This window comes from Natrix helvetica (assembly GCF_964273705.1).
Source record: "Natrix helvetica genome assembly, chromosome: 5".
In the NCBI taxonomy this organism is placed as follows: Eukaryota; Metazoa; Chordata; class Lepidosauria; order Squamata; family Natricidae; genus Natrix; species Natrix helvetica.
In genome coordinates, this window is record NC_138551.1 from 80,432,487 (window position 1) to 80,458,443 (window position 25,957).

Here is a 25,957-nt window from a genome sequence, read left to right on the forward strand (position 1 = left end):
TTCTGAAGGCAAGCTGTTCCACTGCTTGATTGCTTTCACTGTTAGGAAATTTCTTCTTAGTTCTAGGTTGCTTTCCTCCTTAATTAGTTTTCTGCTTTTTGGTGCTTTGGAAAATAGTTTGCCCCCCCTTCTTTGTGACAGCCCCTCAAATATTGGGATATCTTGTCTATCTTGTCTCCCCTAGTCCTTCTCACTAGAGTAGACACAACCAATTTCTGCAATCATTCTTCATATGTTTTAGCTTCCAGCCTCCTAATCATCTTTCTTGCTCTTCTCTGCACTCTTTCCAGAGTTTCAACATTTTTTGTATATCATGGTGAGCAGCATTGGATTCAGTATTCCATGTGTAGTCTTACTAAGGCTTTGTAAAGTGGTACTAATACTTCATGTGATCTTGATTCTATCCATCAATGAAGCCTCTAGCAATGCATCTTCTAGCAAAAGCATTGGCTTTTTTGGCGGCTGCTGCACATTGTTGGCTCCTATTTAATCCAAGTGGAGAAAAATGCTAAAAGAAAGACATACTTCCAAGGAAGCCTAAGAATGCGCATATATTGTGCAATCTGCAGTATTGAGTGCACTTATGGTTCACTCTTGTAAACTTCGGCTTTGTGGGGTGCACATGCTTCTGGGTGCAATTCAAGATGTGTGTTTTCAGATGTGAAGTCCACAAGGTAGGGAGTCAGTCAACTATCAATTATCTCTGATACTCTCTATCCATCTAGCTAGATGTTGCATCCCCAGGTCCCCTTAGTGAAACAGTGGTATCTGCTGAGTCCCAGGAAGCATCTGGTATCTGCCCTCCAGAAATATGGAGCCTCAATCCTGTTTTGGGGAAGTCCAGGAAATCCTACATCTTCCTTCAGGTTTTAATCCTTGATTGTTCATTATGGGCGTTCTATACCAGGGGTATCAAATTCAATTTCATTGAAGGCCGCATCAGGGTTGTGTTTGATCTGGGGGGGCCAGGGTGGATGTGGCCAGGGTGGGCATGGCCAGCTCAACGTCACTTCTGTCAGGGGCGCCTGTGGTGGCTTGAGCGCTTTGCCAGTGAAAACAGGCTCGCAAGCTCCATTTTCACTGGCAGAGGGTTGCAGGAGGCATGGCAGCCTAAAACGGTTTTCTCTGGCAGAAGCATTGTGGGCTGGTCCTTTGCTGTTTCCGGGGCGGCCCCATGGGCCAGATCTAAGTGCCTTGTGGGCCAGATCTAGCCCCCAGATCTTGAGTTTGATACCCCTGTTCTATTTGATCTGAGATTTTTTGGGGGTGTGTGGGGGAGGCTTGACTTATTTCTTTGGGTTTCTTTTGAATGGATTTTATAACTGGTTGTTTTTATTATGTTCACTATCCAGGGTTTCACTGTATATATGAGCAACCGTAAAAAAATGATTCACAAATAAAGCATTTGTTTTTTTGAAAGTGTATCTGCCCATACAAATTCTGTAGCATAAGGAGATTTCCAAATTGCTTGAAATCGCATGCCTCTGGCTATGCTATAGTTCAATCAGTGTGGACTGACTTTGATACTATCACTTATCACAGCATGACCTGGACCATAATTTTAAGGATTTGGGAAATGTACAATAATGCTTATTGAGTGACAGCTTGATTATCTATTCTTCTTGCAAGAAACTCAATACAATGCACTGGTTTTTTTTAATGCATACAACATGCCTATGAGGTTAGTTAGAGTAGGAGATTATCTGCGGTTGACATTTCCCAGTGAGGGAGATTTGAAAGAAGAAATCATGTACACCATTTCCTTGGTGATGTGGCTGGTTAATGAACTTCAGTTTTGCAAAGTGAAATTGTGGTTTGCTAGTCTTCAAGAACAGATTTATTTAAGAATTCTGAAATGCACCACTTAAAAATTGGTTTTGATGTTCATTTGAGCAAACACTACTGCTGCTTTAGATCAATTTTAAATCGTTAACTGCATTCCGAGCCTGTCTTAATCCAGATATCTTGGACTACCTATTACCCACAGTCAGTATGTTCAACTAAAGGTGTAATTTATTTCAAAGCAAATATTGTTTGTGGACAATAAATTGGTTTTTTTCTTACTTTTAATTTTTTTGACATTCGTGCAAATTAAAAATATTTCAATTGGAATTAGTGGTTTTTTTTTAGATAAATGGTGGATTAGTTTATTAAACCATTGAGCTTACTAAAATCTTGACATTTTTTTTACCTGGCTTAATGTTGTTGAATTCTTTTTCAATTGTTTCTTCATCAGTAGTTAACATAAGATTTCTCACGTAGAGGATTTTAACAGATGACATTGTATCTTCATCAACCTCAGCTTCTGGTTCTGCCCAATCTACAGCAATCGGATGCCCCCATAATTGTATCCGTCCTGCAATGTAATTGGAATGAAAATAAATGTAAAAAGTAATGGCATCTTTATGGAAGGAGGTAAGAACGTTTCTGTTGAAGAGATGCATTGGTAAACTGAATTTATCGTATTGTAAAAGATACTGTTGATTTTTAAAAAACCTTTCCTTATAGTTTACAGTTTAACCATCAATCTGAATCTTCCAGGAGTCCATACAGGACTTACAACCATTTGTTTCAAAATTATAAGAGCCATAGTAATGCAGTGATTTGAATGCAGTATTGGAGGCTAATTCTGCCGAATGACAGCGGTTTGATTCTCACCGGCATAAGGTTCACTCAACCTTCCATCCTCCTGAGGTTGGTAAAATGAGGACCCAGATTGTTGGGGGCAATATGCTGACATTGTAAATTGCCCAGAGAGTGCTGTAAAGCAAAATGGGGCAGTATATAAGCCTAAATGCTGTTGCTAAGTGCGGCAATGGCACTGAAAAAAGTGACTTATGGCCATTTTTCACACAATCATTGCGGCATCTCCATGCTCATTTGATCAAAATTTGGACTCTTCGAATGTATTTATGATGTGATCATTTTCTGAGACCTTCTGACAAGCAAAGTCAATGGGGAAGCCAGATTCACTTAACAACCATGTTACTAACTTAAACAACTTCACTGATTCACTTAACAACTGGGGTAAGAAACGTTGTAAAATGGAGCAAAACTCACTTAATGTCTCAATTAGCAACAGAAACTTTGGGCTCAACTGTGGTCGTAAGTCGAGAACTACCTGTAATATTGTTTGAAACAGTTCTGCTACTGTGACTCTTCACCTTGTGAAGCTTGGGAACTGGATTTTGATAGCATATTGCTATTCTAATTGGCTTCACATCTTACGTTAAAGCAGGCGTCAGCAACTCATGGCTCTGGAGCCGCATGTGTCATTTTCATCCCTCTGCTGCGGCTCCCTGTTGCCAGTCGGCTCCACAATTGATAGGGCTTTCGGGTGGGACACGTAGAGGAAAAAGGATGCCGCGCTAGGAAGAGACTATAGTGGGGGAACCGGACTTCCGGTCAGCTCTAGAATTGAATGGGAAGCTTCCAGTTAGGATCTTTGTGGTTCTTTGAGTGTTTAATGTTGCTGACTCCCGCATTAAAGGAAAGTGTGATTTCCTTGAATCAGATTTAGCATCCAGCTCTCCCTCATCACTGAGATACCAAAATTCAGTGGGAAAATGGGTGTGAATTTTGACAAGATGATTTCAAGCTGTTACCAGGGCTCGATGTTTTCAAGATTGGATGGGAAGAGTTAGTCTCAAAGAGGTTCCAAATCCGATTCTCACCCACATCTCAGTAACATCAATCACATAAACAAACTGAACAGTTAATCCCTTTTCCAACTGGTAGTTCCTGGACATCCTGCTGGGGATCTCCAAAGTATCAGAAGACTCTTTGGAGCTTCTGACCTTCCGAATGCCTGCCCATGTTTACAATATAGAGCGGTGTCATTCAACCTAAGCAATGTGAAAATGTGTGGACATCAACTCCCAGATTACCCAGTCTGGCTGGGGAATTCTGGGAATTAAAGTCCACACAATTTCAAGTTGCAAAGTTTGAGAAATGCTGGTATAGAATAAACTCAACCTTTCTAGTTTCTTAACCATTTTAATGGTTGTGAACGTATGGCTGTGAAGGTTGGCTATGAAGGTTGGACCATAAGAAAGGCTGAGCGCCAAAGAATGGAGGCCTTTGAACTATGGTGCTGGAGAAGATTCCTGTGAGTTCCTCAGACTGCAAGGTGATTAAACCGGTCAGTCCTAGAGGAGATCAACCCTGACTGCTCTTTAGAAGGCCAGATCCTGAAGATAAAACTCAAATATTTGGGCCACCTAATGAGAAGGAAGGACTCACTGGAGAAGAGCTTAATGCTGGGAAATATTGAGAGCAAAAGAAGAAGGGGACAACAGAGAATGAGGTGGCTGGATGGAGTAACTGAAGCAGTTGGTGTGAGCTTAAATGGACTCCATTTAAGGTAGAGGACAGGAAAGCCTGAAGGAACATTGTCCATGGGGTCATGATGGGTCAGACATGACTTCGCAACTAGCAACAACAATAATCATTTTAATAATGCTTGTCCTGTCCTTAGTGTCTATTCTGGTCAACTTCTCAGTTCTCTTAAAACCCACACAGACTTTACACCCTTTGTCAGAGGCAGTCAAAGATGCAAAACAGCTAGCAAGCTGCCAGGCCATATTGAAAAGAGGGAAGGAGGGTCAGAGGTTTTCCACTGTTGAAAATGGGGGATTCTTTTTTCCTGCCTCAGGTGGCAAAATAATTTGATCAGTGGGGAGAGTTCTGCACACTGAGGAGGAAGATAAGGGAATAAGGATAACTTTGTGACCCCTGTCTCATGTTTCTTGCATGAAAAGCTTGACAAAAGCCTTAAGAACTGGAGATCAATCTTTGGGGTTTTTAGTTTTAAAGTACCATATTTTTCAGACTAAAAGAGTGTGGAAATGTTGGTGCGTCTTATACACCAAATACAGCTATTTTTGGCCTCCTGAAGCCTCTCCCCACATCCCATTTTTGTGAAAAACGGCTGGTTTTGCCTTCCCCCACCCCTCCAGAAGCATTCTGCAGGCTTCAGCAGGGCTGGGGGAAGGGAAAATTGCCTCCCCCCAGCCCTGCTGAAGCTTGCAGAGTGTTCCTGGGGGCCGGGGAGGACAAAAACCTTTTTTCCCGACTTCCTCTTTGAAATCTTGGTGCATCTTATACACAGGTGTATCTTATAGTTTGAAAAATACGGTAACTACTGGTATTGGGGATAAGCCCTCAGACCCCTTAGTAAAATCAATAAGTAACTTGTAATTTGCTGCTTTTTCATTACCCCTCCCTCCCAATTGCAGCTTGAGGTTGGTTTGGCTACATGTTAGGGAATTTTTTGGGTCCTACCTGGGAGCAGTTTTCGTCTTGCCATAGCTGCTGCTCGATGGCTTCCATATTCCACAAATGCAAATCCCCGGTTTTTTGCTTTATCGGCTGCACTGGGGTACACAATGACATCGATCACACCTTCGGTCACTTTCCGCATCTCGGCTAAAATTTCTTCCCTCTTCTTGGCTTTTGGAATTCCTCCCACGAATAAGCGGCAGTTGTCCACACTGGCACAAACGCCGAGTAACCGACCGTCCCTGTGTGAAAAGAGAATTTCATTGGGTGGAGTGAAACTCCTTGGAAAATCCTGGCTGGGAATATGATGTAGAACCTATGTTGTTTTGCAAATGATGTGAGTAACACAAATAATCAAATGATCAGTAAATGTCTATGGAGATTCTCAGTGTTTTTTTTCCCAAAAGGCAACTGGACTTTGTTTTTTTTTCTTTGAAAACGTTTCACTTCTCATCCAAGAAGCTTCTTCAGTTCTGAACTAAACTTCAATTTTTAGAACTGAAGAAGCTTCTGGGATGAGAAGTGAAATGTTTTCAAGGAAAAAAAACACACAAGAAAGTCCAGTTGGAAAAAGCACTGGGACAAGGGATCAATAGTTTACCAAATGCTTCATTAACAGTACAATGAGGCTTTTGTGGGAGAAATGACTATTTTAGCTCTAGCGTAATGAACACCTATTCATGGATAAATGGATAAATGGCAAGGGAAAGTTTTACACAGATGCTTATTTCATTTCTTCTTTGTTAAATTAAAGGAATTTCTAGATTGATGGTTCATAGTGCTATCACTAGGAGACATCTAGGAGTATAATTCCAACATCCTCTCTTTAAATGTATTTCTTGTGTAAATTTTAAAAAAGTGGAATTAATGGTAGGTAACATAAGAAGGTTGAAAAGGTAAGTTTTACCCTCTTCAGGCAAGCAATTGCACAGGAAAACCAGAGCTGGTTTTGATTCTTCAGTACCAAAATGGTGTATCCAATAAAGTGTTACTTTTGGGAATTCAAAGTACCTGAGAGTGTTTCTTTTTTTTTGGGGGGGGGGGGGGAATTCACTAGCTGGACAGTTGACAATCGTTCTCTGTCTAAAATTATTAAAATTAGGTAGGCAACAAAATGTTAAATTCTAGAGTATGAAAAAAGTCTTTGAGGTCAACCTCTACCTTGGCTTCTCAAAATCTCTTTCTCACAAATATTAGTTCCTCCCAGCCACGTGCATATTGTTTTCAGGACTTGATCTGGAGATTTTAATTTATTGATCCTTGTTGTAAATTTGTTCATTTGTATGTTGTTTTAGAAATGAAGATGATGTGGCTTTGCTAATACTGACTTCAATATAAGTTGCATGCTTCTCACAAATCAGTTTATATAACAGAAATGTGGTATAAGAGAAATTAAGTTCAAAAATGTGGTTTCAGCTGAGGTGTGTTCAGTCAATTCTTACTTTTTTTGTGAGAAAATAACAAATTACTGAGAGGAAACAGGAATGAGGAAAGACATGTGAAATGAATACTAACTCCAACTGTTGTTTATATATTTGGAATTCTGTAAAATATTTGGAATTTTACCTAATATTTGGTAAATATTACCTAATATTTGGAATTCTGTAAAATAATTGGAATTTTTACCTAATATTTGGTAAATATTGCTTAATATTTGGAATTCTATAAAAGTCTTATATTTTTATCATTCTCAGCAGCAAGTTGTAGGAAGGCATCAGACTTACAAAGTCCTATTTGAAGAAAAATATGGTCTCGTTTCATCCATCCATTTTTTTATAGATGTTGCTTTATTTTGTGTTGCCTTGTTTCCAGGTAAAATACCAACCCATTAAATAGAAATGAGCCAAGTCAGCTTACCGAATTTCATAATTGTTCAGTTGCTTGATTGCATTCTTTGCCTCTTGTTTGTTACAGAATGTTACAAAGGCATATCCTCTGTTATTTCCATTGAAATCCATCATCATCCTCATCTCATAGATTCTACCAATCTGGAAAAGTCAAGCACAAAGTTCCTTAGGTTTTTGGTTCTTTTTAAAGAAAAGGAATTATTGCCTGCATAATAGTTTATCAAGGTGTGTTGTCCTCACAATTCTGAGTGCATGCCTGTTTCATTTTAGGACAAGTTACCTTACAATAAACTTTATTTGAGATCTGTTTTCTGACTCACGTATACATTTGAAACAAACAAACAATCAAACAAACCAACAAACCCAAGAGGCATATGCTGAAGCTCCAGGAAGTTAGTAAAGATCTTTATTAGCAAATTCCAATTATAATAGACTTGTTTCAGGAAACCTCTGCGTTTCTTAAACATTTTTCTCTCTCAAGTTTCTTTCCCACTTTTAAAAATTACGAATGACCCCAAAATAACTTTTGTTTGTGTGGGTTGTATTATTTGACATTTATTATATTAAAAATTATTACTAACCCTTTTGTTGCTGCTATTACTTATCATGGTTGGTAGGATTTTAATGTGGTATTATTTTTCTATGTAGGCTGGCAAATAATTTTGATTTTTGAGGGCTCCTGAAAAAATGCGGGACCACCCCCTTAAGAAACCTTAGAAACACTGATTCAAATCTACCCGGTTTCCCTGAAAATAAGGCCTCCCCAGATAATAAGCCCAATTGGGCTTTTGAGCGCATGCACTAAAATAAGCCCTCACCTGAAAATAAGCCCTCCCCAAAATATTGCAACACAGCAGCAGCCATGAGGTGACCACACTCACTGTTTCTTGCACCTCAGAAATAATAAGACCTCCCTGAAAATATTTCGGGAGTCAAAAGAAAATAAGACCCTGTCTTATTTTCAGGGAAACATGGTAAGAAACAGTTATTTAAATTTAAGTCATATTATCTTGAATGAATATGTTTCTTCTTGGTTTTTAATTTAAGTTGTAATAATAAATTAATGAAATCAATACTAAATTTTCATTATGAATATGCTATAAAATGTATGGTAATATTATTACAGTGAATTGTATGCATTGAGAAAAATACTTCAGGACAAATATGGCAGAAAAATAGCTCCCTAGTCAAGGCAGTACAAGTAAAAGGGTTTTTTTTGTATTTAGACTTTTAGACTTAGAATAACTTTATTGTCATTTTGAATGTACACTAATTGGCATATATTAAAATGAAATTTTTGTTGCATATGAATGTGGGAAAATATTACTATTATTCTTCTCTTCCTTACTAGCATCTATCTCTTCCAACTTATTACTCTAACCATGTTGCTTGTATCTTTCAATTTATATTGTTTTTATTTGTTTCCTAATACAATTTGATAGCTTATTAGTAACCTTGACTATCACTAAGTGTATCTTTTTATACTTGATGAATATATTTTATTCTCCTTAGGTACACTGAGAGTATATACACCAAAGACAAATTCCTTGTGTGTCCAATCATACTTGACCAATAAAGAATTCTATTCTACTCTACAAGCTGAGGATAGCCATTTAAAGTTGGTTATGGATGAAATGACATATAAGCCTAAGGAAAATAAATAGACAGGTGGCTGCTTTTGTTTACTTAGCCCTCACTGAGGCATTGAGTATACTCTGAAGAATAATTTTCTATCTTCCAATTGCTATCTTCCAAATGTGTTTGATTTCAATTCCCGTATACCCTAGCCAGCAGTGGCCAATGGCCATGGTGGTTAAAATTATTGGGGTGGAAATTCAATACAGACCAGTTACAACGACACTGAAAAAACTGACTTATGACCGTTTTTCACATTTATGACTGTTGCAGCATCCCTGTGGTCACCTGATCAAAATTCGGATGCCTGGAAACCGGCACATATTTATGACTGTTGCAGTGTCCCAGGGTCATGGGATCATTATACTTATTACAAAGAATCCCAAAATTATGGATTTTTAGTTATTTCCGATATGTTTCCTTAGTTGGATCTGCATTGATGAGCACCATTTTAGTTAGAAATTAACAGTTTCTAAATGAATGTGGATTAGTCAATGTCATACTTTAACCCCTTCAAGAGTTTCTAAAGGCTTTGGGAGTAATATAGGTAAGCTACAGAATAGTAGACATATTTGTCTAAGAACAGAACTAAATCTACTATTCACAATAGAATCCCTTATGGCACCAGGCTCAAAATTTTGGGCTTGGACAATCTGTGGTATGTCAATCTTAGACTTGGACAATCTGTGCTACTCCTGTGGTATGATCTAAGCACAGTACAAAAAATTGTCTGTTACAACATCTTACCTGTCAACAACTTCTTCAGCTTCAACCTCAATAATACATGGGCAAACAATCAATACAAGTTCAAGGTAAACCGCTCCAAACTCAATTGCAGAAAATACGACTTCAGCAACAGAGTGGTCAACGCCTGGAATGTTCTACCTGATTCCGTTGTTAGATCCTCAAACCCGCAAAACTTTAACCTTAAACTGTCTACCGTGTACCTCACCCCATTCCCAAGAGGTCCATAAGGGGTGTGCATAAGCCTACCAGCATGCCTACCATCCCTGTCCTACTGTCCCCATTTATTTGTATTCATTTCCTTTGTTCATGTCCATGTTCATATTTATACCTGCTATCTTATACATGTTTGACAAACAAACAAACAAACAAACAAAATCCTGTGTCATCTTGAAGATTGTTGTGTCTCCAGAACGATACTTAGAAATGATAGAGGCTGCCACAAAGATATTTGAGTAAAATCACATTAAAGATTACACATGGACTTACAAAACGGGATGCTTAACTGGGAATTGCAAATTGGCTACCTCCAGTCAATATTTAAAAGTGGGTTATTTGTTGTGCAATTATTAAAAGTGAATGAAACAGAGACAGAGCAGTGCTGTGTAAACCATGGATACATTGAAGATTTACACCTGGCAACCCACTGCTCTGGAGAGCCCAACAAGGTTTTGACTATGACCTATGAGATGTTAGAAAATGTAACATTTGAGTTGCTGTGGTAGAGCCTCTGTCTCACATGCAGTGCTGTTCTAGAGAAAAAAAATATCCGAAGAAATGTGTTGAATCCACAAAAATACATTCTGATCTTTCTCCTGAGAAGTCCAGACACAGGAACCACAGAGAAATGTTCATTTAACTTTACTTGCTTTAAGTACGAGTCCTGCCAATAACTTCATTCCTTTGAATATTGAAGAAAAGAAAACCTACTAAATTATATTATTACTTTTTCACATAATGGAATAAGTTCATCTTCAAAGAGATCTCGGGGAAGTTTTCCAACGAAAATCTCACAGCCTCGTTCTGGGGGTGGTCCATTCCAATCTGGTGGTGGCCCTCCATATTTTCGTTGACCATTTTCCTTAATGAAAGAAAAACAAAATTTTTGAATTGTATGGATTTCAACATTGCTTATATCCCTAGTCATATCACTGAATTGTCTTCCTTAAACTTTTTCACTTAAACTTTCTCCTCCTTTTATTTGCTTCTGGTCCTGTCCTGACTCCATTAGATTTGTTTTAGAATCTCTGTTTACCTCTCAAGTGAATAAGGAACTTACCTAGTCATGAGGAAAGAGCATATAAAGATGGCTGGAATTGTGCAAGAATGAAGACAAACTTGGTTCATTTTGTATTTCATTGTCTCATTTAAATTGCAAATATATACTTTCTGAATCATTATGGTAAATTAAATGTTTATATCAGTGGTGGGATTCAATTTTTTTTACTACTGGTTCTGTGGGCATGGCTTGGTGGGCGTGGTGTGGCTTGGTGGGCATGGCTTGGTGGGCGTAGCAGGGGAAGGACACTGCAAAATCTCCATTTCCTCCCCACTCCAGGGGAAGGATACTGCAAAATCTCCATTTCCTCCCCACTCCAGGGAAAGGATACTGCAAAATCCCAATTTCCTCCTGATCAGCTGGGACTTGTGATGCAGAGAATAGATGGGGGTGGGGCTGGTCAGAGGTGGTATTTACCGATTCTCCAAACTATTCAAAATCTCCACTAGCGGTTCTCCAGAACTGGTCAGAACCTGCTGAATACCATCTCTGGTGTGTATGTGAGAGAGTGCATGTTTGTGTCTCTCTGTGTATATATTTGTCCCTTATTGTGTTAGGTTGCAATTCATTACTAGAAGAAGCTGTATGTATATTATGTAAAAAGCAAACATATTAGTCCATGCATACAGTATATTTAGGAGAAATGTGCATGAGAACACATTCAATTTGTATGTGTGTGTAGTTTAAAGCCATGAATCTGCATGGAAAGTAAGAGAATGAACAACTGATTGGAAAAAACCTAAGACCAATCGTCAATGACCTAATTGTCCCTCTGCTGAATCCTCAGTTCACATTGATATGTCAAATGCAGGGCTAAAATGTGAATTGGCAGTTCACAGAAACATCCCTGGTAGCAAGGTTATCAGAATGGAAGTCACTGGCACTGGAAAACTTATGTATCATTAGATCCTCATTAAAAAACAAAAGATATTACTTAGGAGAGAACCTCTGGTGAAAGCCTTTGGGAAGTGGAGTAGACATCAATCTCTTTGTTTTACTTTCAAATTAGCAACCTAAAAGTTATATTTAGGTGACAGGGAATTTCCTACCTGAATCAAACTATATCCTGTGCGCTGAATTAAAGTGCGTAGGGCAGCTTCTTTCTGTGTGCCGGTCAATCCATCCCCGGATTTTTTATTTGATTCCATTGTGTGTGATTACCACCAAAAAATCAGGTTAATTAGGAGTACTCACTGCAATCAAATTTAAGATAAATTAAGTAAATTAAAATAGTTCTGTAAAGGAAATTTCCATCACAGCAATGAGGAAGGTCTGTATAGGAATCACGCAGAGTAATTAGAAAACAGAACTGGAAATCCAACACCTTCAGAAAGGACAGAGAATCAGGCTGAGAATCTTCTCATTCCAGATTTGTGAGGACTTTGAGGCACGAAATTGTTCAGATGGTCCACTCCAAAATAATGTATAAAGCAGCGGCTTCCACCCTTTGGGCATCAGGGACTCGTTCTTTGGAGAGAGGCTTTTCTGCAGACCAGAGGGGACGTGGTTTTACATATTGCCTACATCATGAATATGGGGCTTCACTTGTTTGCACAGCCCAGTCTCTGGCATGCCGCATTCCAGTGCTGGTCCATGGACTGAGAGGTGGGGACCTTTGATATAAAGCTTTTATATGAAGCAATGCCTGTCTTTAGCTTGTGTTATTTGAAATGTCCTCTATTCCTTTAAATCAGGGTGTCAAACTCAAGGCCTGGGGGCCAGATATGGCCCACGAGTTGTTTAAATCTGGCCTGCGGGGCTGCCCTGGAAAAGGCAAAGGACCTGCCTGCAGTGCCTTTGCCAGTGAAAGCAGAACTCGGGAGGGCCATGCGCCGCTCTCCCAAGCTCCATTTTCATTGACAAAGTGTTGCAGGAGGCCATTGCGGCCAAAAATGGAGCTTGCAAAGGCTGCAGATGATCCTCTTGAGCTCCATTTTTGCTGGCAGAGGGTTGCAGGAAGCTGTTGCAGCCGAAAATGGAGCTTGGGAGCCCATTTTTGCTGGCAAAGCACTTGGGCCACTACAAGTGCCCCTGAGACCAGTGACATCAAGCTGGCCACACCCACCCCAGCCATGCTCCCTCCAGGTCAAATACAGCCCTAATGCGGGCCTCTATGAAATCGAGTTTGACGCCCCTGCTTTAAATGATTTTCAAACATCTCTGAGTGAATCTTATCACTCTTTTGTGGCCAATGTTTCTTACCCACTTCAATATTATGGATCACTATACTTAACCAGACCCTGTTTGTCCTTCAAGGTAGTCTAGACAAGAAGCACCAACCACGAATACTATCTTTATCATAAAATTACAGTAACAGAATCTTGCAAGACTGAAAGCACTTCTCCCCCTCCCTTTACTTTACTCTCCAAAAAACTAGGAAGAGTTTCTTCTGATGTTCTTCCCGTGCCTCTTTTTCTTTTGTAGGCTATGATACCTTTTGTGGTATCCTGGGAAAGCCAAGGGAAATCACCAAAACCATAAAAAAAGCAAAAGTTTGAATATTTTGGACATGTGATGTGACATTCAGAAAAATACAGCATACTTCACTTAATCCTCCAAGGAAAGATTGAAGGCAAAGAAGAACATCATGGCTTCAAAATCTAAGGGACTGGTTTGGACAAAACTCAACAGCACTTTTTCGTGCAGCTGTTGATAAAAATAGGATTGACAACATGATTGCCAATGTCCAATGATGGATATGGCACAAGAAGAAGAAGGTATCTTTTGTGGGACAGCTCCTTCCCCTACCTCTCAAGGTTATTCTCACAGATCATTATTGACCCCAAGCCTCTTTGTCTGTTGCAGGCCTGAATATTGACAAAGTAAACATTATCATCATTATCCACCCTTATGGTAGGATGAAAAATTATGGTTTATGAGATCTATCAAAATGTAGATACCAGGAGTTAAGCTTGATTTCAGAGAAATTTCATATGTATGGGAACTTCATTTCAAGTCATTTCACTTTGCTACGCATGTAAACATGATATTTTAAAAAGTACCTTAAATTATGTATGAAATATACCTTGTTTTTTAAATATTTAGATTGTTGCTGAAGAAAGAATTTCCATTCTAATACCCATGGAAGAACTCACTACACAAAAACCAAATATACGCTTGCTAGGAATATCAGGATAAGATTCAGCCATCCAGTTCAGGTCATCTTCAGAAATTCAGTGAATATATAAAATGGGGAGGGGATTGAATATTTTCCTTATATACATTTTTCTTACGTGTTCAGCAAGTGTCACATGAATTTACTTTTTTTATGAATAATATTATTTGACTCTTTGTAGGTTCTCGACATTATTAATAATAATTAAAGGTCTTTTAAAATAGGCCTTTTAACTGTTGCACCCCAAAAATACAAGAACCTCTAGGAGTAGAAAATGAAGTTAGATTGGCACTCTGATCACTACCAAACTGGAAGAATACATGGATTGGCAGAAATATGGAAAGCAATAGAAGAAGAAGTACAGATTCTATTCGAAAATGCCAACAAAGCTGGACAGTCACACATTGGCCAACAGGTTGGAAAAGTCTACTTACCAATAGCAAAGGTAGTAGACTTAACAGAGTATGAAAACTATTGTCCAATATCCTTAACGTCACACACTAGCAACTACTTGTTAGATCAGAACAAAACAGGTTAGAAACCTGCATGGAAGGAGAAATGTCATTTCAAAAAGCCAAGGAACACAATGTATTATTGGTTTTTTGTGTTACAATCAACAGAAGTGAAAGTTGGTCTTTGAAGAAGCAGGCTAACAAAGTATATGGAAACTTTTGAACTTTGGTGCTGAAGACGACTCCTGAGAATACCACAGACAGCCAAGAAAACAAACTAACAGATACATTCAATAAATTAAGCCAGATGACTTACAAAGGACCAGAATCAAATTATCATAGTTTAGATAATCTAACTCAGATGTTATGAGATGACCTAGCTCTCTAGAGAAAGCAACAAGGCTGGGAATGATGAAAGAAAGAGAAGAAAGGAATAACCAGTTGTTGGACCTGAAGGATCATCTTCAAGATGTTTCTGTGGGGTTGATAAGAGTTGATGCTGCCTTTATGGCTCATCATCATCATCATCACCATCATCATCAATCATCATCATCCAAATACTTATTTAGTACTTGAACATTTTGATCTACTCCACGCCAGGTTATAAAAATAGTTCTTAGCACAAAATTATTGGTCAAAAATGCTCTTTAGTAAAAATCTTCAAGTAGTAAATATTTCATATCAGCCAAAGAGATGTTCCTAGCTCAGATCAAGAGATTGATATTTGTCTTTTTTGTACATAATATTATTACAAAGTTTAAACAAGATAAAAATGAAAACAAACTGATATAAAGTAAGAAAAAAGAAAAAGAAGAATTGGCACTAGGCACCTGACAGCAGTGTTGAAAAATCCTAGTTATTCAACATGTATGCAAAGCCAGAAATTTAGAAGGGATTTCTTATTGAAGATGACTTTCAGAATTCTGTCCAAGGCTAAATTATCAAGCATACAGTATCATATTATGAGTGGGAAGATCAAAGGATTCAGCTTGAGAGCCACTGATGAATGGATTCAAAAGCATTCCTTTCTTAATATTCTCCATTCTTTATCTAATATTCTAACATTATCTAATATTCCTAATAACCCGTATTCCTTAATAATCTTCCACAGCACGTCGGTGGATTTTGAATCTTTTAACAAACATTAAATAAAAGTTAATTGATATTTTCCGAATAATACTGAAAGAAATCGTCATGAATGGAGAGGGGGGGAAATCAAATCATTGTTGGATAAACCACTTCTGTAATAATTCATACTGCTGAAGAAAAATGCTGAAATCTCGTACTGCATAAAAAAGTGTGGTACTATAAACCCAAACGGAAAGTAGAAGCTACTCAGAGCACTGAATATATCACTAGGGAATGAGATTTGATCAAGCCACTTGAAAGCATAGAATGTCTTTATTTGCCTCATTGCTGTAATATTTAAAAAAAATCTCTTTCCTCAGCTTGAAAACTCTCGTGAGGACCACTCCCTTCATCTATTTCCAAACAGAAAGGCAATATTTTTATTGCAAAATTGAATTTGGATCAGTTACCAGGACCAGAAATGTACTCTTCCAAGCTTTCAGATTGGAGTCCATCCTCAGGGAATTTCTCTACTGGAATATGTGATTTGGGCTGTTCTGTGAGTTGTGTTTATGTGGTGCCTTCCTATTGGCTGATGGGTGTGTTGATGGCTGGTGATTGGCTGTTGTTTCCTTGTGTGGCCAACCACTAGCTCCAAAGTATTTGATAAACTGGTGGTAATTCACCACTCCTGTTAACTGACAAAGGGTCCGTTTCTTGGACTTCAATCACTTCCCTGGCTATCTTTGTGCCTGCAATACTGCAACACTACTTCATAGTGCTTTACAACCCCTCTCTGAGTGGTTTACAGAGTCAGCATATTTTCCCCCAACAATCGGGACCCTCATTTTACTGACCTCCGAAGGATGGGAGGCCGAGTCAAGCTTGAGCTGGTGAGAATGGAGCTGCTGGCAGTCGGCAGAATTAGCCTGCAATGCTGCATTCTAACCACTGCACCACCATGGTTCTTGATAGTATGGACTAAATATTCTTTTTATTGAGGTCTTGATTTTTCAGTGATCAACAAAACAGTATTTTTTCCGCAGAAGTTGATTCATGCTTTATGAATAACAGAACAACAGAGTTGGAAGGGACCTTGGAACTCTTCTAGTCCACAGGTCCCCAACCTGCAATCTGTGGACTGGTCCACGGCATGCCAGAAACCAGTCCACGCAAACAACTGAAGCTCCATCCACCGGATTCAGGCAGCACACAAAACCACGTCACCTCTGGTCTGTGGAAAAACGTCTCTCCACGGAACTGGTCCCTGGTGCCCAAGAGGTTGAAGAGTGCTGTTCTAATCTAACCCTCTGTTCAAGCAGGAGACACTATACCAGTGATGGCTTTTTGTCGTTGCGTGCTGAAAGTGCACGCCCACATGTGCAATAGCATACATGAGCCCCCCATGCTCCCCCTGCCCCTGTGCACATGACCTCCCCTGCACCCCATTTTGGGCACAACCCCCCATCCTCCCCCTGCCTCTGCACATGCGTGAGCATTTCCCACATCCACCCTGCGCATGCACTGCAGAGATCCAAAAATTAGCTGGCCAACGGGAGGTGCGCATGCATGCGCAGAGGAGCTGAGCTGAGGTGACAGCTTTTGTGCCTGCAGAGAGGACTCTGTGTGCCACCTGTGAGATGGGTGCCATAGGCACTATACCATCCTGGACAAATGGCTGCCTAATCCCTTCTTAAACATCAGTTTCTTTTTCCAGTTGTATTGCAAAATGTTTCCTAGCGTGCGCACGATAGTAACTGCAAGTCTACAGAGTCTAATATAGGCTTTATACAATGCTGCCCATAGTTTGTACTGTCCCTTCCCTGTCATCAACCTTGTTGTGTACCGAGCCAGTCCACCAGTAGGTGGCGCTGTGTAGACCTTCTTTCATTGGCCCATACATCCGGCGGGAGAATCCTGGTTACCCTATTGGTGCCCCGACTGATGGCGTTGTATAAATTGCTGTCAGCCAGGGATTGTGTATCTCGGTTGTAGTCAGTTACTGTTCCTTTTAAATAAAGATTACCGTCCTGCAGCCTTCTTGTACTTCTTGCCTTGGAACACAAAAAACCTGGCAGTTGACTTTTCAGATATGATGTAACTTTTACCTGCTTTTGCGAATTACGACTTCTGAATGTAGTTTTCACCCCTTCTCCAACCTTGGCCATAAAAGCTTTGTTTTCCAACTGCGCTCTTATTCAGAAAGCGGGGAGGGGGGGGGAAGCCTCTTTTGATTTATTGATTAGCACACTGGTTTGAAAATGCTGCAAAAGGGCATCGTGGCATTTCTCAAAGCGTAGAATGTGTAGAAGGTACTATAAGTAGTGAATGGATTTCCAACCTGATGAACCCCCTTTTTAAAATATTCACTGTTGTATTTACTTTGGAAAGTGTTATATTTGGCTTCACAGGTGGCTCACCATTGCATTTCGCACCTGTTCAGCATTGCATTCAGCCTCACCTGAGCAGAGCACCTGTCTGCCATTCATTAAAGGAAGCCGCCCAACCACTGGTTTTTATTTTTAGGTTTCTGGTCTAAAAGGATATTATGATGTCCATCACTTTCCTCTAAATTGCCAAGTGGAGAAAGAGGGAGAAGTGAACGACTGTCCCGATAATATTTGTCTCAGAATTCTCAAGTTATTTTTCTGAGGCCATCTTCTTAATCATTTTTAATCTGCATGCCATTTTTATAACCAGTGTCCATTAAAATATACACATTTATCTTTAAACACCCGAAACCTAGATTTTTATTCTTTCACAAGTCCGTCTTGCTTTGATTAATTTGAATCTATAGATGAGGTGCTTACAAATTTTATATACTAATGCTGCAAGGTAGGTGTCAGTAATTCCTTTAAATGGGAGAAATGTTTAATAAAAAAAAAAAATAGACCAGAACCACTGTGCTTATTTATTTCATCATTGGGAGGATTAATAATTGGTTATCTGCACAAATTTTAAAAATAGGCACCGATTTGCTTGCACGTATTCCAAATTGAGATATACGTTCACTAGAAAACTTGCTCTTCCTAATCAAGCTGAATTCAGTCAGTTTCCAAATGGCTGACTTGATTCCTGAACCAAATTATATAGTTGAGCCTCATGTTTGATAATGAGTAATCAATGAACTTTGCTTTCTGCTCCATGGTGGGTTTTTTGACACAGGTTTCTCTGCACCTTCCTCCCCCCACAAAACTAAACAAGGCAGAGCTGAGAGAACTGGCAGAAAAATAGTGGTAGGCTTTGCATTCTAGCAGAATCACTGTATGTGTGATTCAGTGGTGGTTTTCTTTTTTCTTTTACTACTGGTTCGCTTGTGCGCACACGACACTTCTGTGCATGTGTAGAAATGTCCGGATGGGTAGCCAGAGCCTCCCGCCAGGGTTACTATCAGTTCACCCGATCCGGGCTGAACTCGGAGCAACCCACCTCTGGTGTGATTCTGCAGGAAGGAAATTCTCATTTCATAATTGTTTTTTCAACTTGTCTTTCAAAACATATAAAGGACAATTGATGGAATTGGATATGTCTAAGTTGATGAAAAGAAGGACTAGGGGAGACATGATAGCAGTGTCCCGATATCTCAGGGGCTGCCACAAAGAAGAGGGAGTCAAGCTATTCTCCAAAGCACCTGAGGGCAGAACGAGAAGCAATGGGTGGAAACAAATCAAGGAGAGGATCAAGCAAGAACTAAGGAGAAATTTCCTGACAGTTAGAACAATTAACCAGTGGAACAATTTGCCTCCAGAAGTTGTAAATGCTGCAACGCTGGAAGTTTTAAAAAGAGATTGGATAACCATTTGTCTGAAATGCTATAAGGTTTCCTTCCTAAGCAGGGGGTTGGATTAGAGAACCTGCAAGGTCCCTTCTAACTCTGTTATTCTATTCTATTCTATTCTATTCTATTCTATTCTATTCTATTCTATTCTATTCTATTCTATTCTATTCTATTCCATCCTATTCTATTCCATTCCCTGAAATCACCTGCTCCATTTTGGCATTATTTCTAGCAGCAGGGCTGGAATATAGGGAGTTTTTATTTAGGGATCATTTGCAGTTATGATGGTGATGAAATAACTTTATGACTAATCCTCATGTTGATTATCTTTATAGATCTCTACAGCAAAGAAAAACTGAAGCAAGATCATAAATGCAGTCACAGTTTCACTGTTGCTGGCCTCAATTGTGGTTACTAAACAAGAACTACCTACATTTCCGAGCTCTAACTAGAAATTTCATTGTTCATATATGCAAACTAGGTCATGTTGTAAACTTCAATGAAGCAGACGAAACGTTTATGAAGGTTCTCAGTATCCAGGTTATGGTTGTCCCCCAGGTGCTTTTTCAACTGGACTTTGTTTTTCCTTGAAGGCATTTTGCTTCTCATCCAAGACTAGATGACTGTAAGGAATATGAATCTTTCCATCCTTCACCATTTAGTCAAAACTGAAGAAGCTTCTTGGATGAGAAGCAAAATATCTTCAAGGAAATACAAAATCCAGTTGCCTTTTGAAAAAAGCACCTTTGGGACAAGCAGATGAGACTATTGTAGGCAAAACTATTTGTCCATACCATCAAGTATAATTTTGAGAACCTTTCTGAAAGTAGATCAGTGAAGATCTTTCCAATTCTACACATGGAAGGCTCACCTCTGTTGGTGGACATTTCTGGAAGGGCTTCTGAACATTGCAAGGAATCAAATGGCAGTCCCACAAAACCTGCACATTTTTGGAGACAATCTAATAGGCTATAGGATTATATCCTTACTGTAAGATTGTAGAAGACTGTAGGGGGAAAGTATCTTTGCTTCTAACGTGTGGAGAGGGATCTCAGTTCATAATAAGTATTATCTGCTATCAGAATACTGCAGAGATCTTATTTCTTAATTCTATTATGGCATGGAACTATCAGTACCATTTCAAAAAGAAAATAACTATATTGGTCAGTTAAGTTTGCATCTTATTTCCATTCCCAATCAAAAAGCAGTTTCAAAGCATAGGTCTTTTGATCTAGACCAGGGGTAGTCAACCTTTTTATACCTTCCGCCCACTTTTGTATCTCTGTTAGTAGTAAAATTTTCTAACCGCCCACCGGTTCCATAGTAATGGTGATTTATAAAGTAGGGAAGTAACTTTACTTTATAAAATTTATAAAACAGAGTTACAGCAAACCCCTACCGCCCACCATGAAAGCTGGAATGCCCACTAGTGGGCGGTAGGGACCAGGTGGACTACCACTAATCTAGACTTTTAAATCTTCCTTTCAAATATAGTTTTGATGTAGACATAAACACTTTATAGAAAACAAGAGGTTTTTTTTTAAAAAAAAGAAATAGAATAGAAACAGTCTCTAGAAAGCCATTCAATTTCATTTGCTAAAAATGAACATGTTTTAAGCAGCAGTGGGAAATCAGATAATCTTGAGCAATAAGTCTGAATGACATTGCAAATTTAGCATTTTTGGATCAGCAAGAGAAAGAGGCGCCTTACAGACTCTCTTCAATCCTCTGAAGAATAATTTCCCTAAATCCAATAGCGGGAGCCTTTTTAATGAACAAACAACCACTCAACATCTTACAAAAACTGTCTTTTCAAAGAGAGTAGTATTTCCCAATTTTGACAGCTTTAAGATGTGTGAGTGCCAACTCTGGGGATTTGCTGTTTGGGGAATTCTGGGAGTTGAAGTCCATATATCTTAAAGCTGCAGAGGCTGAGAAATACTGAAATAGAGAGTAAGGCTAATTTTTCATGCTGTATATTTCTATATAGGACTCCAATCTTGGCTCGCTTTGAAGGGCTCCAATCTTGGCACACTACTTGAAGGAAAGAAATCCTTCAAAGTCTATGTTGCCAGATTTAATTAGTTCTTCTATATACATTATTTTAATATATATTTGAGAGCCAGTTTGGTGTATTGGTTAAGGCACCAGGCCGGAAAAATACTGTGAGTGCCAGTCCCAACTTAGCCATGCATGCAGCTGGGTCAGGAACTCACCTCACAGGGTTGTTGCTATGCAGAAAATAGGAGGGAGATGTGTTGGATATGTTCATCACCCTGAGTTATTTGTAAAAATAGTAAAAGGAGGAGTACAGATTAAAAGGGACATGGTGGCTAAGATGCTGAGCTTGTCGATCAGAAAGGTCAGCAGTTCAGCAGTTCAAATCCCTAGTGCCGCGTAACAGAGTGAGCTCTCATTACTTGTCCCAGCTTCTGCCAAGCTGTTCGAAAGCACGTAAAAATGCAAGTAGAAAAATAGGAGTCACCTTTGGTGGGAAGGTAACAGCGTTCTGTGTGCTTTCGGTGTTTAGTCATTATTATTTATTTATTTGATTTGATTTCTAGACCGCCCCCTCTCCCCGAAGGGACTCGGTCATGCCAGCCACATGACCACAGAGACATCTTCGGAGAGCGCTGGCTCTTTGGCTTTGAAATGGAGATGAGCACCGCGCTCTAGAGCCAGAAGCGACTAGTACGCATGTGCGGGAGAGCCTTTAACTTTACCTTACGGATTAATTATTTAAACATTAAGTGCTATTTAATGTATGGCTTTCACAATATGATATGTTCTTTTGTGGAGGACTGTTTCACGCAGTTCTTGAATTCTTGACTTAAAGAGAATGGGATATAGTTGTTTATGTTGCTTATTTGCTTATTTTTATCTTGCCCTTTCTCTACGAAGCTTAGATATCTTCTCCCTTCCATATAAAGTCTAAAGTAAATTTCAAGACTGCAAACAGACAGCCTTTTTGATCTATAGCCACCACTCTGTTGAGCACAGTGTTATATACCAATATGAAACACCGTCCAAAATAAAAATTTGAAAATGATGCCTCTTAAATTCTGTGTTATTCAGATATTCAATTTGTTCTGAACTTAACTTTTGATTGCTTGGAAACCACTTGAAGTTACAATGGACCCCAAAAGGTACTTATGACCTGGTTCCAAAGTTCAGATAGCTGTCCCCCATGGTCACTTGACTGCATTTTGGGTGCTCAGCAATTTACAACATTTTAAGCACTAAAACTAGTGCTTACTTTTGGTTTTTGGCAAAAAAAAAAGGCCTCATAGTGAACAATGGGGTTTGCTTAATGGCCACCACAAAAAGAAATAATTGTCAACTCGCATCTGTTGGAAACTTGACAATAATAATATCAGGTTGGCCATGTAATAACCTGTTTTACAACCATCATGGCTTATGACTGCTCCATTTTGATTACAAGTTGAAAACTACCAGTAGTTCCTTCTGATGGGCAGTGGGTAGATTTTAGTTGACAGTAACAGGAAGAGGTTTTTTAAGGACATTGTTAAAGTAATTGTGAACATAACAGAGTTTTCTTATTGTTATTTTCTTGTAAAAACAATTATGCTGTGATATTGTGCAATAATAGGACCCATATGCTAAATAAATAAATAAATACAATAATAGGAAATATTTAAATATATATTTTATTTACTCTAACATCCTGATCCCTGAAATTCTTGCCTAGGAGCATGGAGCTGGTTAACAACACAGTCTAATTCTGATTGCTACTTCTAGCTACTTTCCACCACTTTGTTGAGAGTGTTTACAAAATTCACTTTCATACACTAAGTAAGTCTATCTTCACCCCTCCCTCCCCTCCGACATCCCACTGCCATCTTTGCTGACACATTTGTCTTCCTCTTCATTGCAAAGAACAAAAAACCTGGAATTTCTTAATCTGATGGAAAGGCAGGTTGCGACTGGATTACTTTCCCACCATCTGTGCCTTGCCTTCTGGGGTTGCCTGTTAGCAGCACTCTCTTGAAGCTTAGTTACTGTTTACATGAAGATAAGAAAAAAATGATGTTTGTCTTTTGCGGATCAATAGAGCAACTCAATGGAAAACACTGCGTTACCAGAGACACCTAAAACAAAGCCATATTTCAATGGTAAAAGCCCTGCATTTGAAAACAACATGGAACTACTGAATGAAGAGCAAAAAATACTACAGTTTACAGTTCCAGGCACTTTGATTTTCATGCGATGTTCTTTTCAAAAGGGCCAAAATATCAAATTTTAAAAAATGAACTCAAAGCAACAACCAATAGCTGTTTTTTTTAAAGGGCTAAGCATGACATGGTAAATGAGTTTGACGGTAATATTATAATGTAATGTAGGTGAGACAAGAAACAATTCATAGTATATAAAGCAACGTTAATACAAAATATATGAATTCTTTCACCACATTCTCACATACAAATATATAGCAAGTACTTCAGAGGTGGGTTGCACTCGGTTCAGCCCGGATCGGGAGAACTGGTAGTGGTGGCAGTGGGAGGCTCCACCCACCCACCCCAACGCTTCTGCGCATGCACAGAAGCATTGCGCGCATGAGCGCCCAAGCGCACCCGAATTGGTTGTAAAAAAATTGGCAACTGACCACTGAAGTACGTGCAATTATTATTACAATGGTGCTGCCTACATTGCGTAAATATTTTATTGCCTTTTAATCCTTACCTTCAAACATAAACAGGATAATACCATTGTCAAAAAGTGACTTTTTCTCATTTGGTGGAAAACACCCTTATGATTTATTTAGACAATAAATGGCTTTGGCTGAACAATGACATGAATTTATGGTGCATTGCCATGATCTGCCTGCTATAATTCTCCCAGGAATATGAAGCATTCATATTTTGGAAGAGTATTATCTTACATAGAAACAACACACGACGAATAGGCTACCTCAGTTTGGGTGTAACTGTGCACAGTGAGGACCCTGCTGTCTATTGTGCCATTGAGAACCCTGGAAAATTGGGTTGTACAGTATATTGGGTGGAGAAGCTCCATGAATAGAGGAAAGTTCTATGTGGACAGTGTTAAGAACAAGGATAGGGAGGCAACCTACAAAGTTTACTATCTTCCATTTTCTCACATACAAAATTTTATATTTTAAAAATGAAGGAGGAGAACATCAGTACAGATACATTGGCTGCGATTGAACTACTTTACATTAAATACCGACATGTAAATTATTTAATGTGCACTCTTTCTATCTCATTGTTATTACCGTTCAGTGACACTTAGCTAAGTATTTCAAAATCTGAAAACACCTCTGTCGATCCCCCCCCTTTCAAAAAATCTATCCGTGCAAAACGATCTAAACCTAAACTTTAAATAAACAGATGAGCTTCTATTTGAAAACATATGTATTGAAATGAAAAGCTGTTTTGTAAAGGACAAATGAAGACACATATAATGATTAGCCACAGCAAGCTGTGCTTCAGCAAATCTAAAATTAATTGTTAGAATGGGAACAACTAGAACTTTTCTTTTTAAAAGCCTGTTTTAAATAAATGAAAGCAATATATTGTTTGCTGGTTGTTTCATTTCTGTTTGCATAAACCTGTCATAAATGTTTCTTTCTGCTGATAGAAAGGTAGAAATGCAACAATCCAACCAGTTAAATAGCAAAAAGGTAGCTATCTACTAACTGAATCCCATGACTCTCTCAGCAACTACCCTCCTTGAAAATGAGGGAAAACAACATTGAATTGCCTGTGATACTAACTTTACAGAACAATACATGGGGAAATTCCCATTTCAGTTGTGGCTGATAATAATCTTAGGAGCTACAGACTCCAAAAATTGGATTTTGACATTTGAAAGCTTTTTAGTTCAGAAAACACTAATATTAAAATCTTCTTTACAGATTCTAGTAACAGACAGCACAACCCATTGATCAACTCAAATGCTATATACTGACCATCCCCGTCTATGGTGGAAAATTGCATACATCATACCTGAGCAATTTCAGAGACCACCACCTGGAAAAGTTCTCCTTGATTATGTCGAACTTGCAACGTGTCACTCTGGTTATTCTCTAATCATTATACCAAGCTCCAAAGGTTCAGCAAACCCCCTAGTTGGTTTACAGTTCTATAAGTTAAACTTTAACTGGCCTATCTCTCTGCTCTGTGCAGCCCTTTGACCAGATAGCTAGGTCACTGCTGCTCATTGTCTACAAAATCTGTTTACAAAATCCACAAGTCCCAAGTCAATAGTGGACCTGAATAAATGTCTATGAGGTGAGAAGAATATTATTTTAAAATTGGTCAGCTAGATTACCTGGGAAAATGTTCAGGTACAGAACTTTACTCCAACCTAATTTTATCTTATCAGTAGAATAGCTCCCTGCAGACTATCTTCAGAGTTTCAGGAAAACCTCTGCGGCTAGATCTTTATAATGTCTACTTTGTAAACTCAATTTTATCCTAGGTAACAATTTGGAGTAAGGCATATATTGGCATATGGTGAGGAGGCATTTGCCAGTGTTGGCAGATAAGGAACTGAAATATAAACAGAAGTACATCATTTCAAAAGAAAAATTAATCTAGTTATAACCAAAAATATTTTTACACCAGTATAAAATTTTTCACTGTAAATTCTATACTCTATACACAGTCTAGCGAATCAACTTTTGCATAAGAAAAAAATCCAGCAATTCTCCAATGATCAGCAGATCATTGGAATAGTAGTACATCATTAGTAGAACTATGCAGAATCCTTAAAAGA

The 25,957-nt window shown here is 38.8% G+C and overlaps 1 protein-coding gene across 2 annotated transcripts in view; it reads right to left on the reverse strand.

Annotated features, from left to right (window-relative positions):
- The window catches only part of A1CF (APOBEC1 complementation factor), a 49,822-nt gene extending 24,497 nt beyond the window's left edge, over window positions 1-25,325 (reverse strand). For both annotated transcript variants that reach the window (XM_081955695.1, XM_081955694.1), the window contains exons 1-6: window positions 25,186-25,325; window positions 11,835-11,978; window positions 10,453-10,587; window positions 7,138-7,268; window positions 5,284-5,522; window positions 2,192-2,356 (exon numbers count right to left, since the gene is read on the reverse strand). In XM_081955695.1, the coding sequence (XP_081811821.1) occupies window positions 2,192-2,356; window positions 5,284-5,522; window positions 7,138-7,268; window positions 10,453-10,587; window positions 11,835-11,933 (769 nt within the window). In that variant the 5' untranslated portion in view covers window positions 11,934-11,978; window positions 25,186-25,325. The remainder of the gene's footprint in view (window positions 1-2,191; window positions 2,357-5,283; window positions 5,523-7,137; window positions 7,269-10,452; window positions 10,588-11,834; window positions 11,979-25,185) is intronic.
- Between the last annotated feature and the right edge of the window lie 632 nt (window positions 25,326-25,957).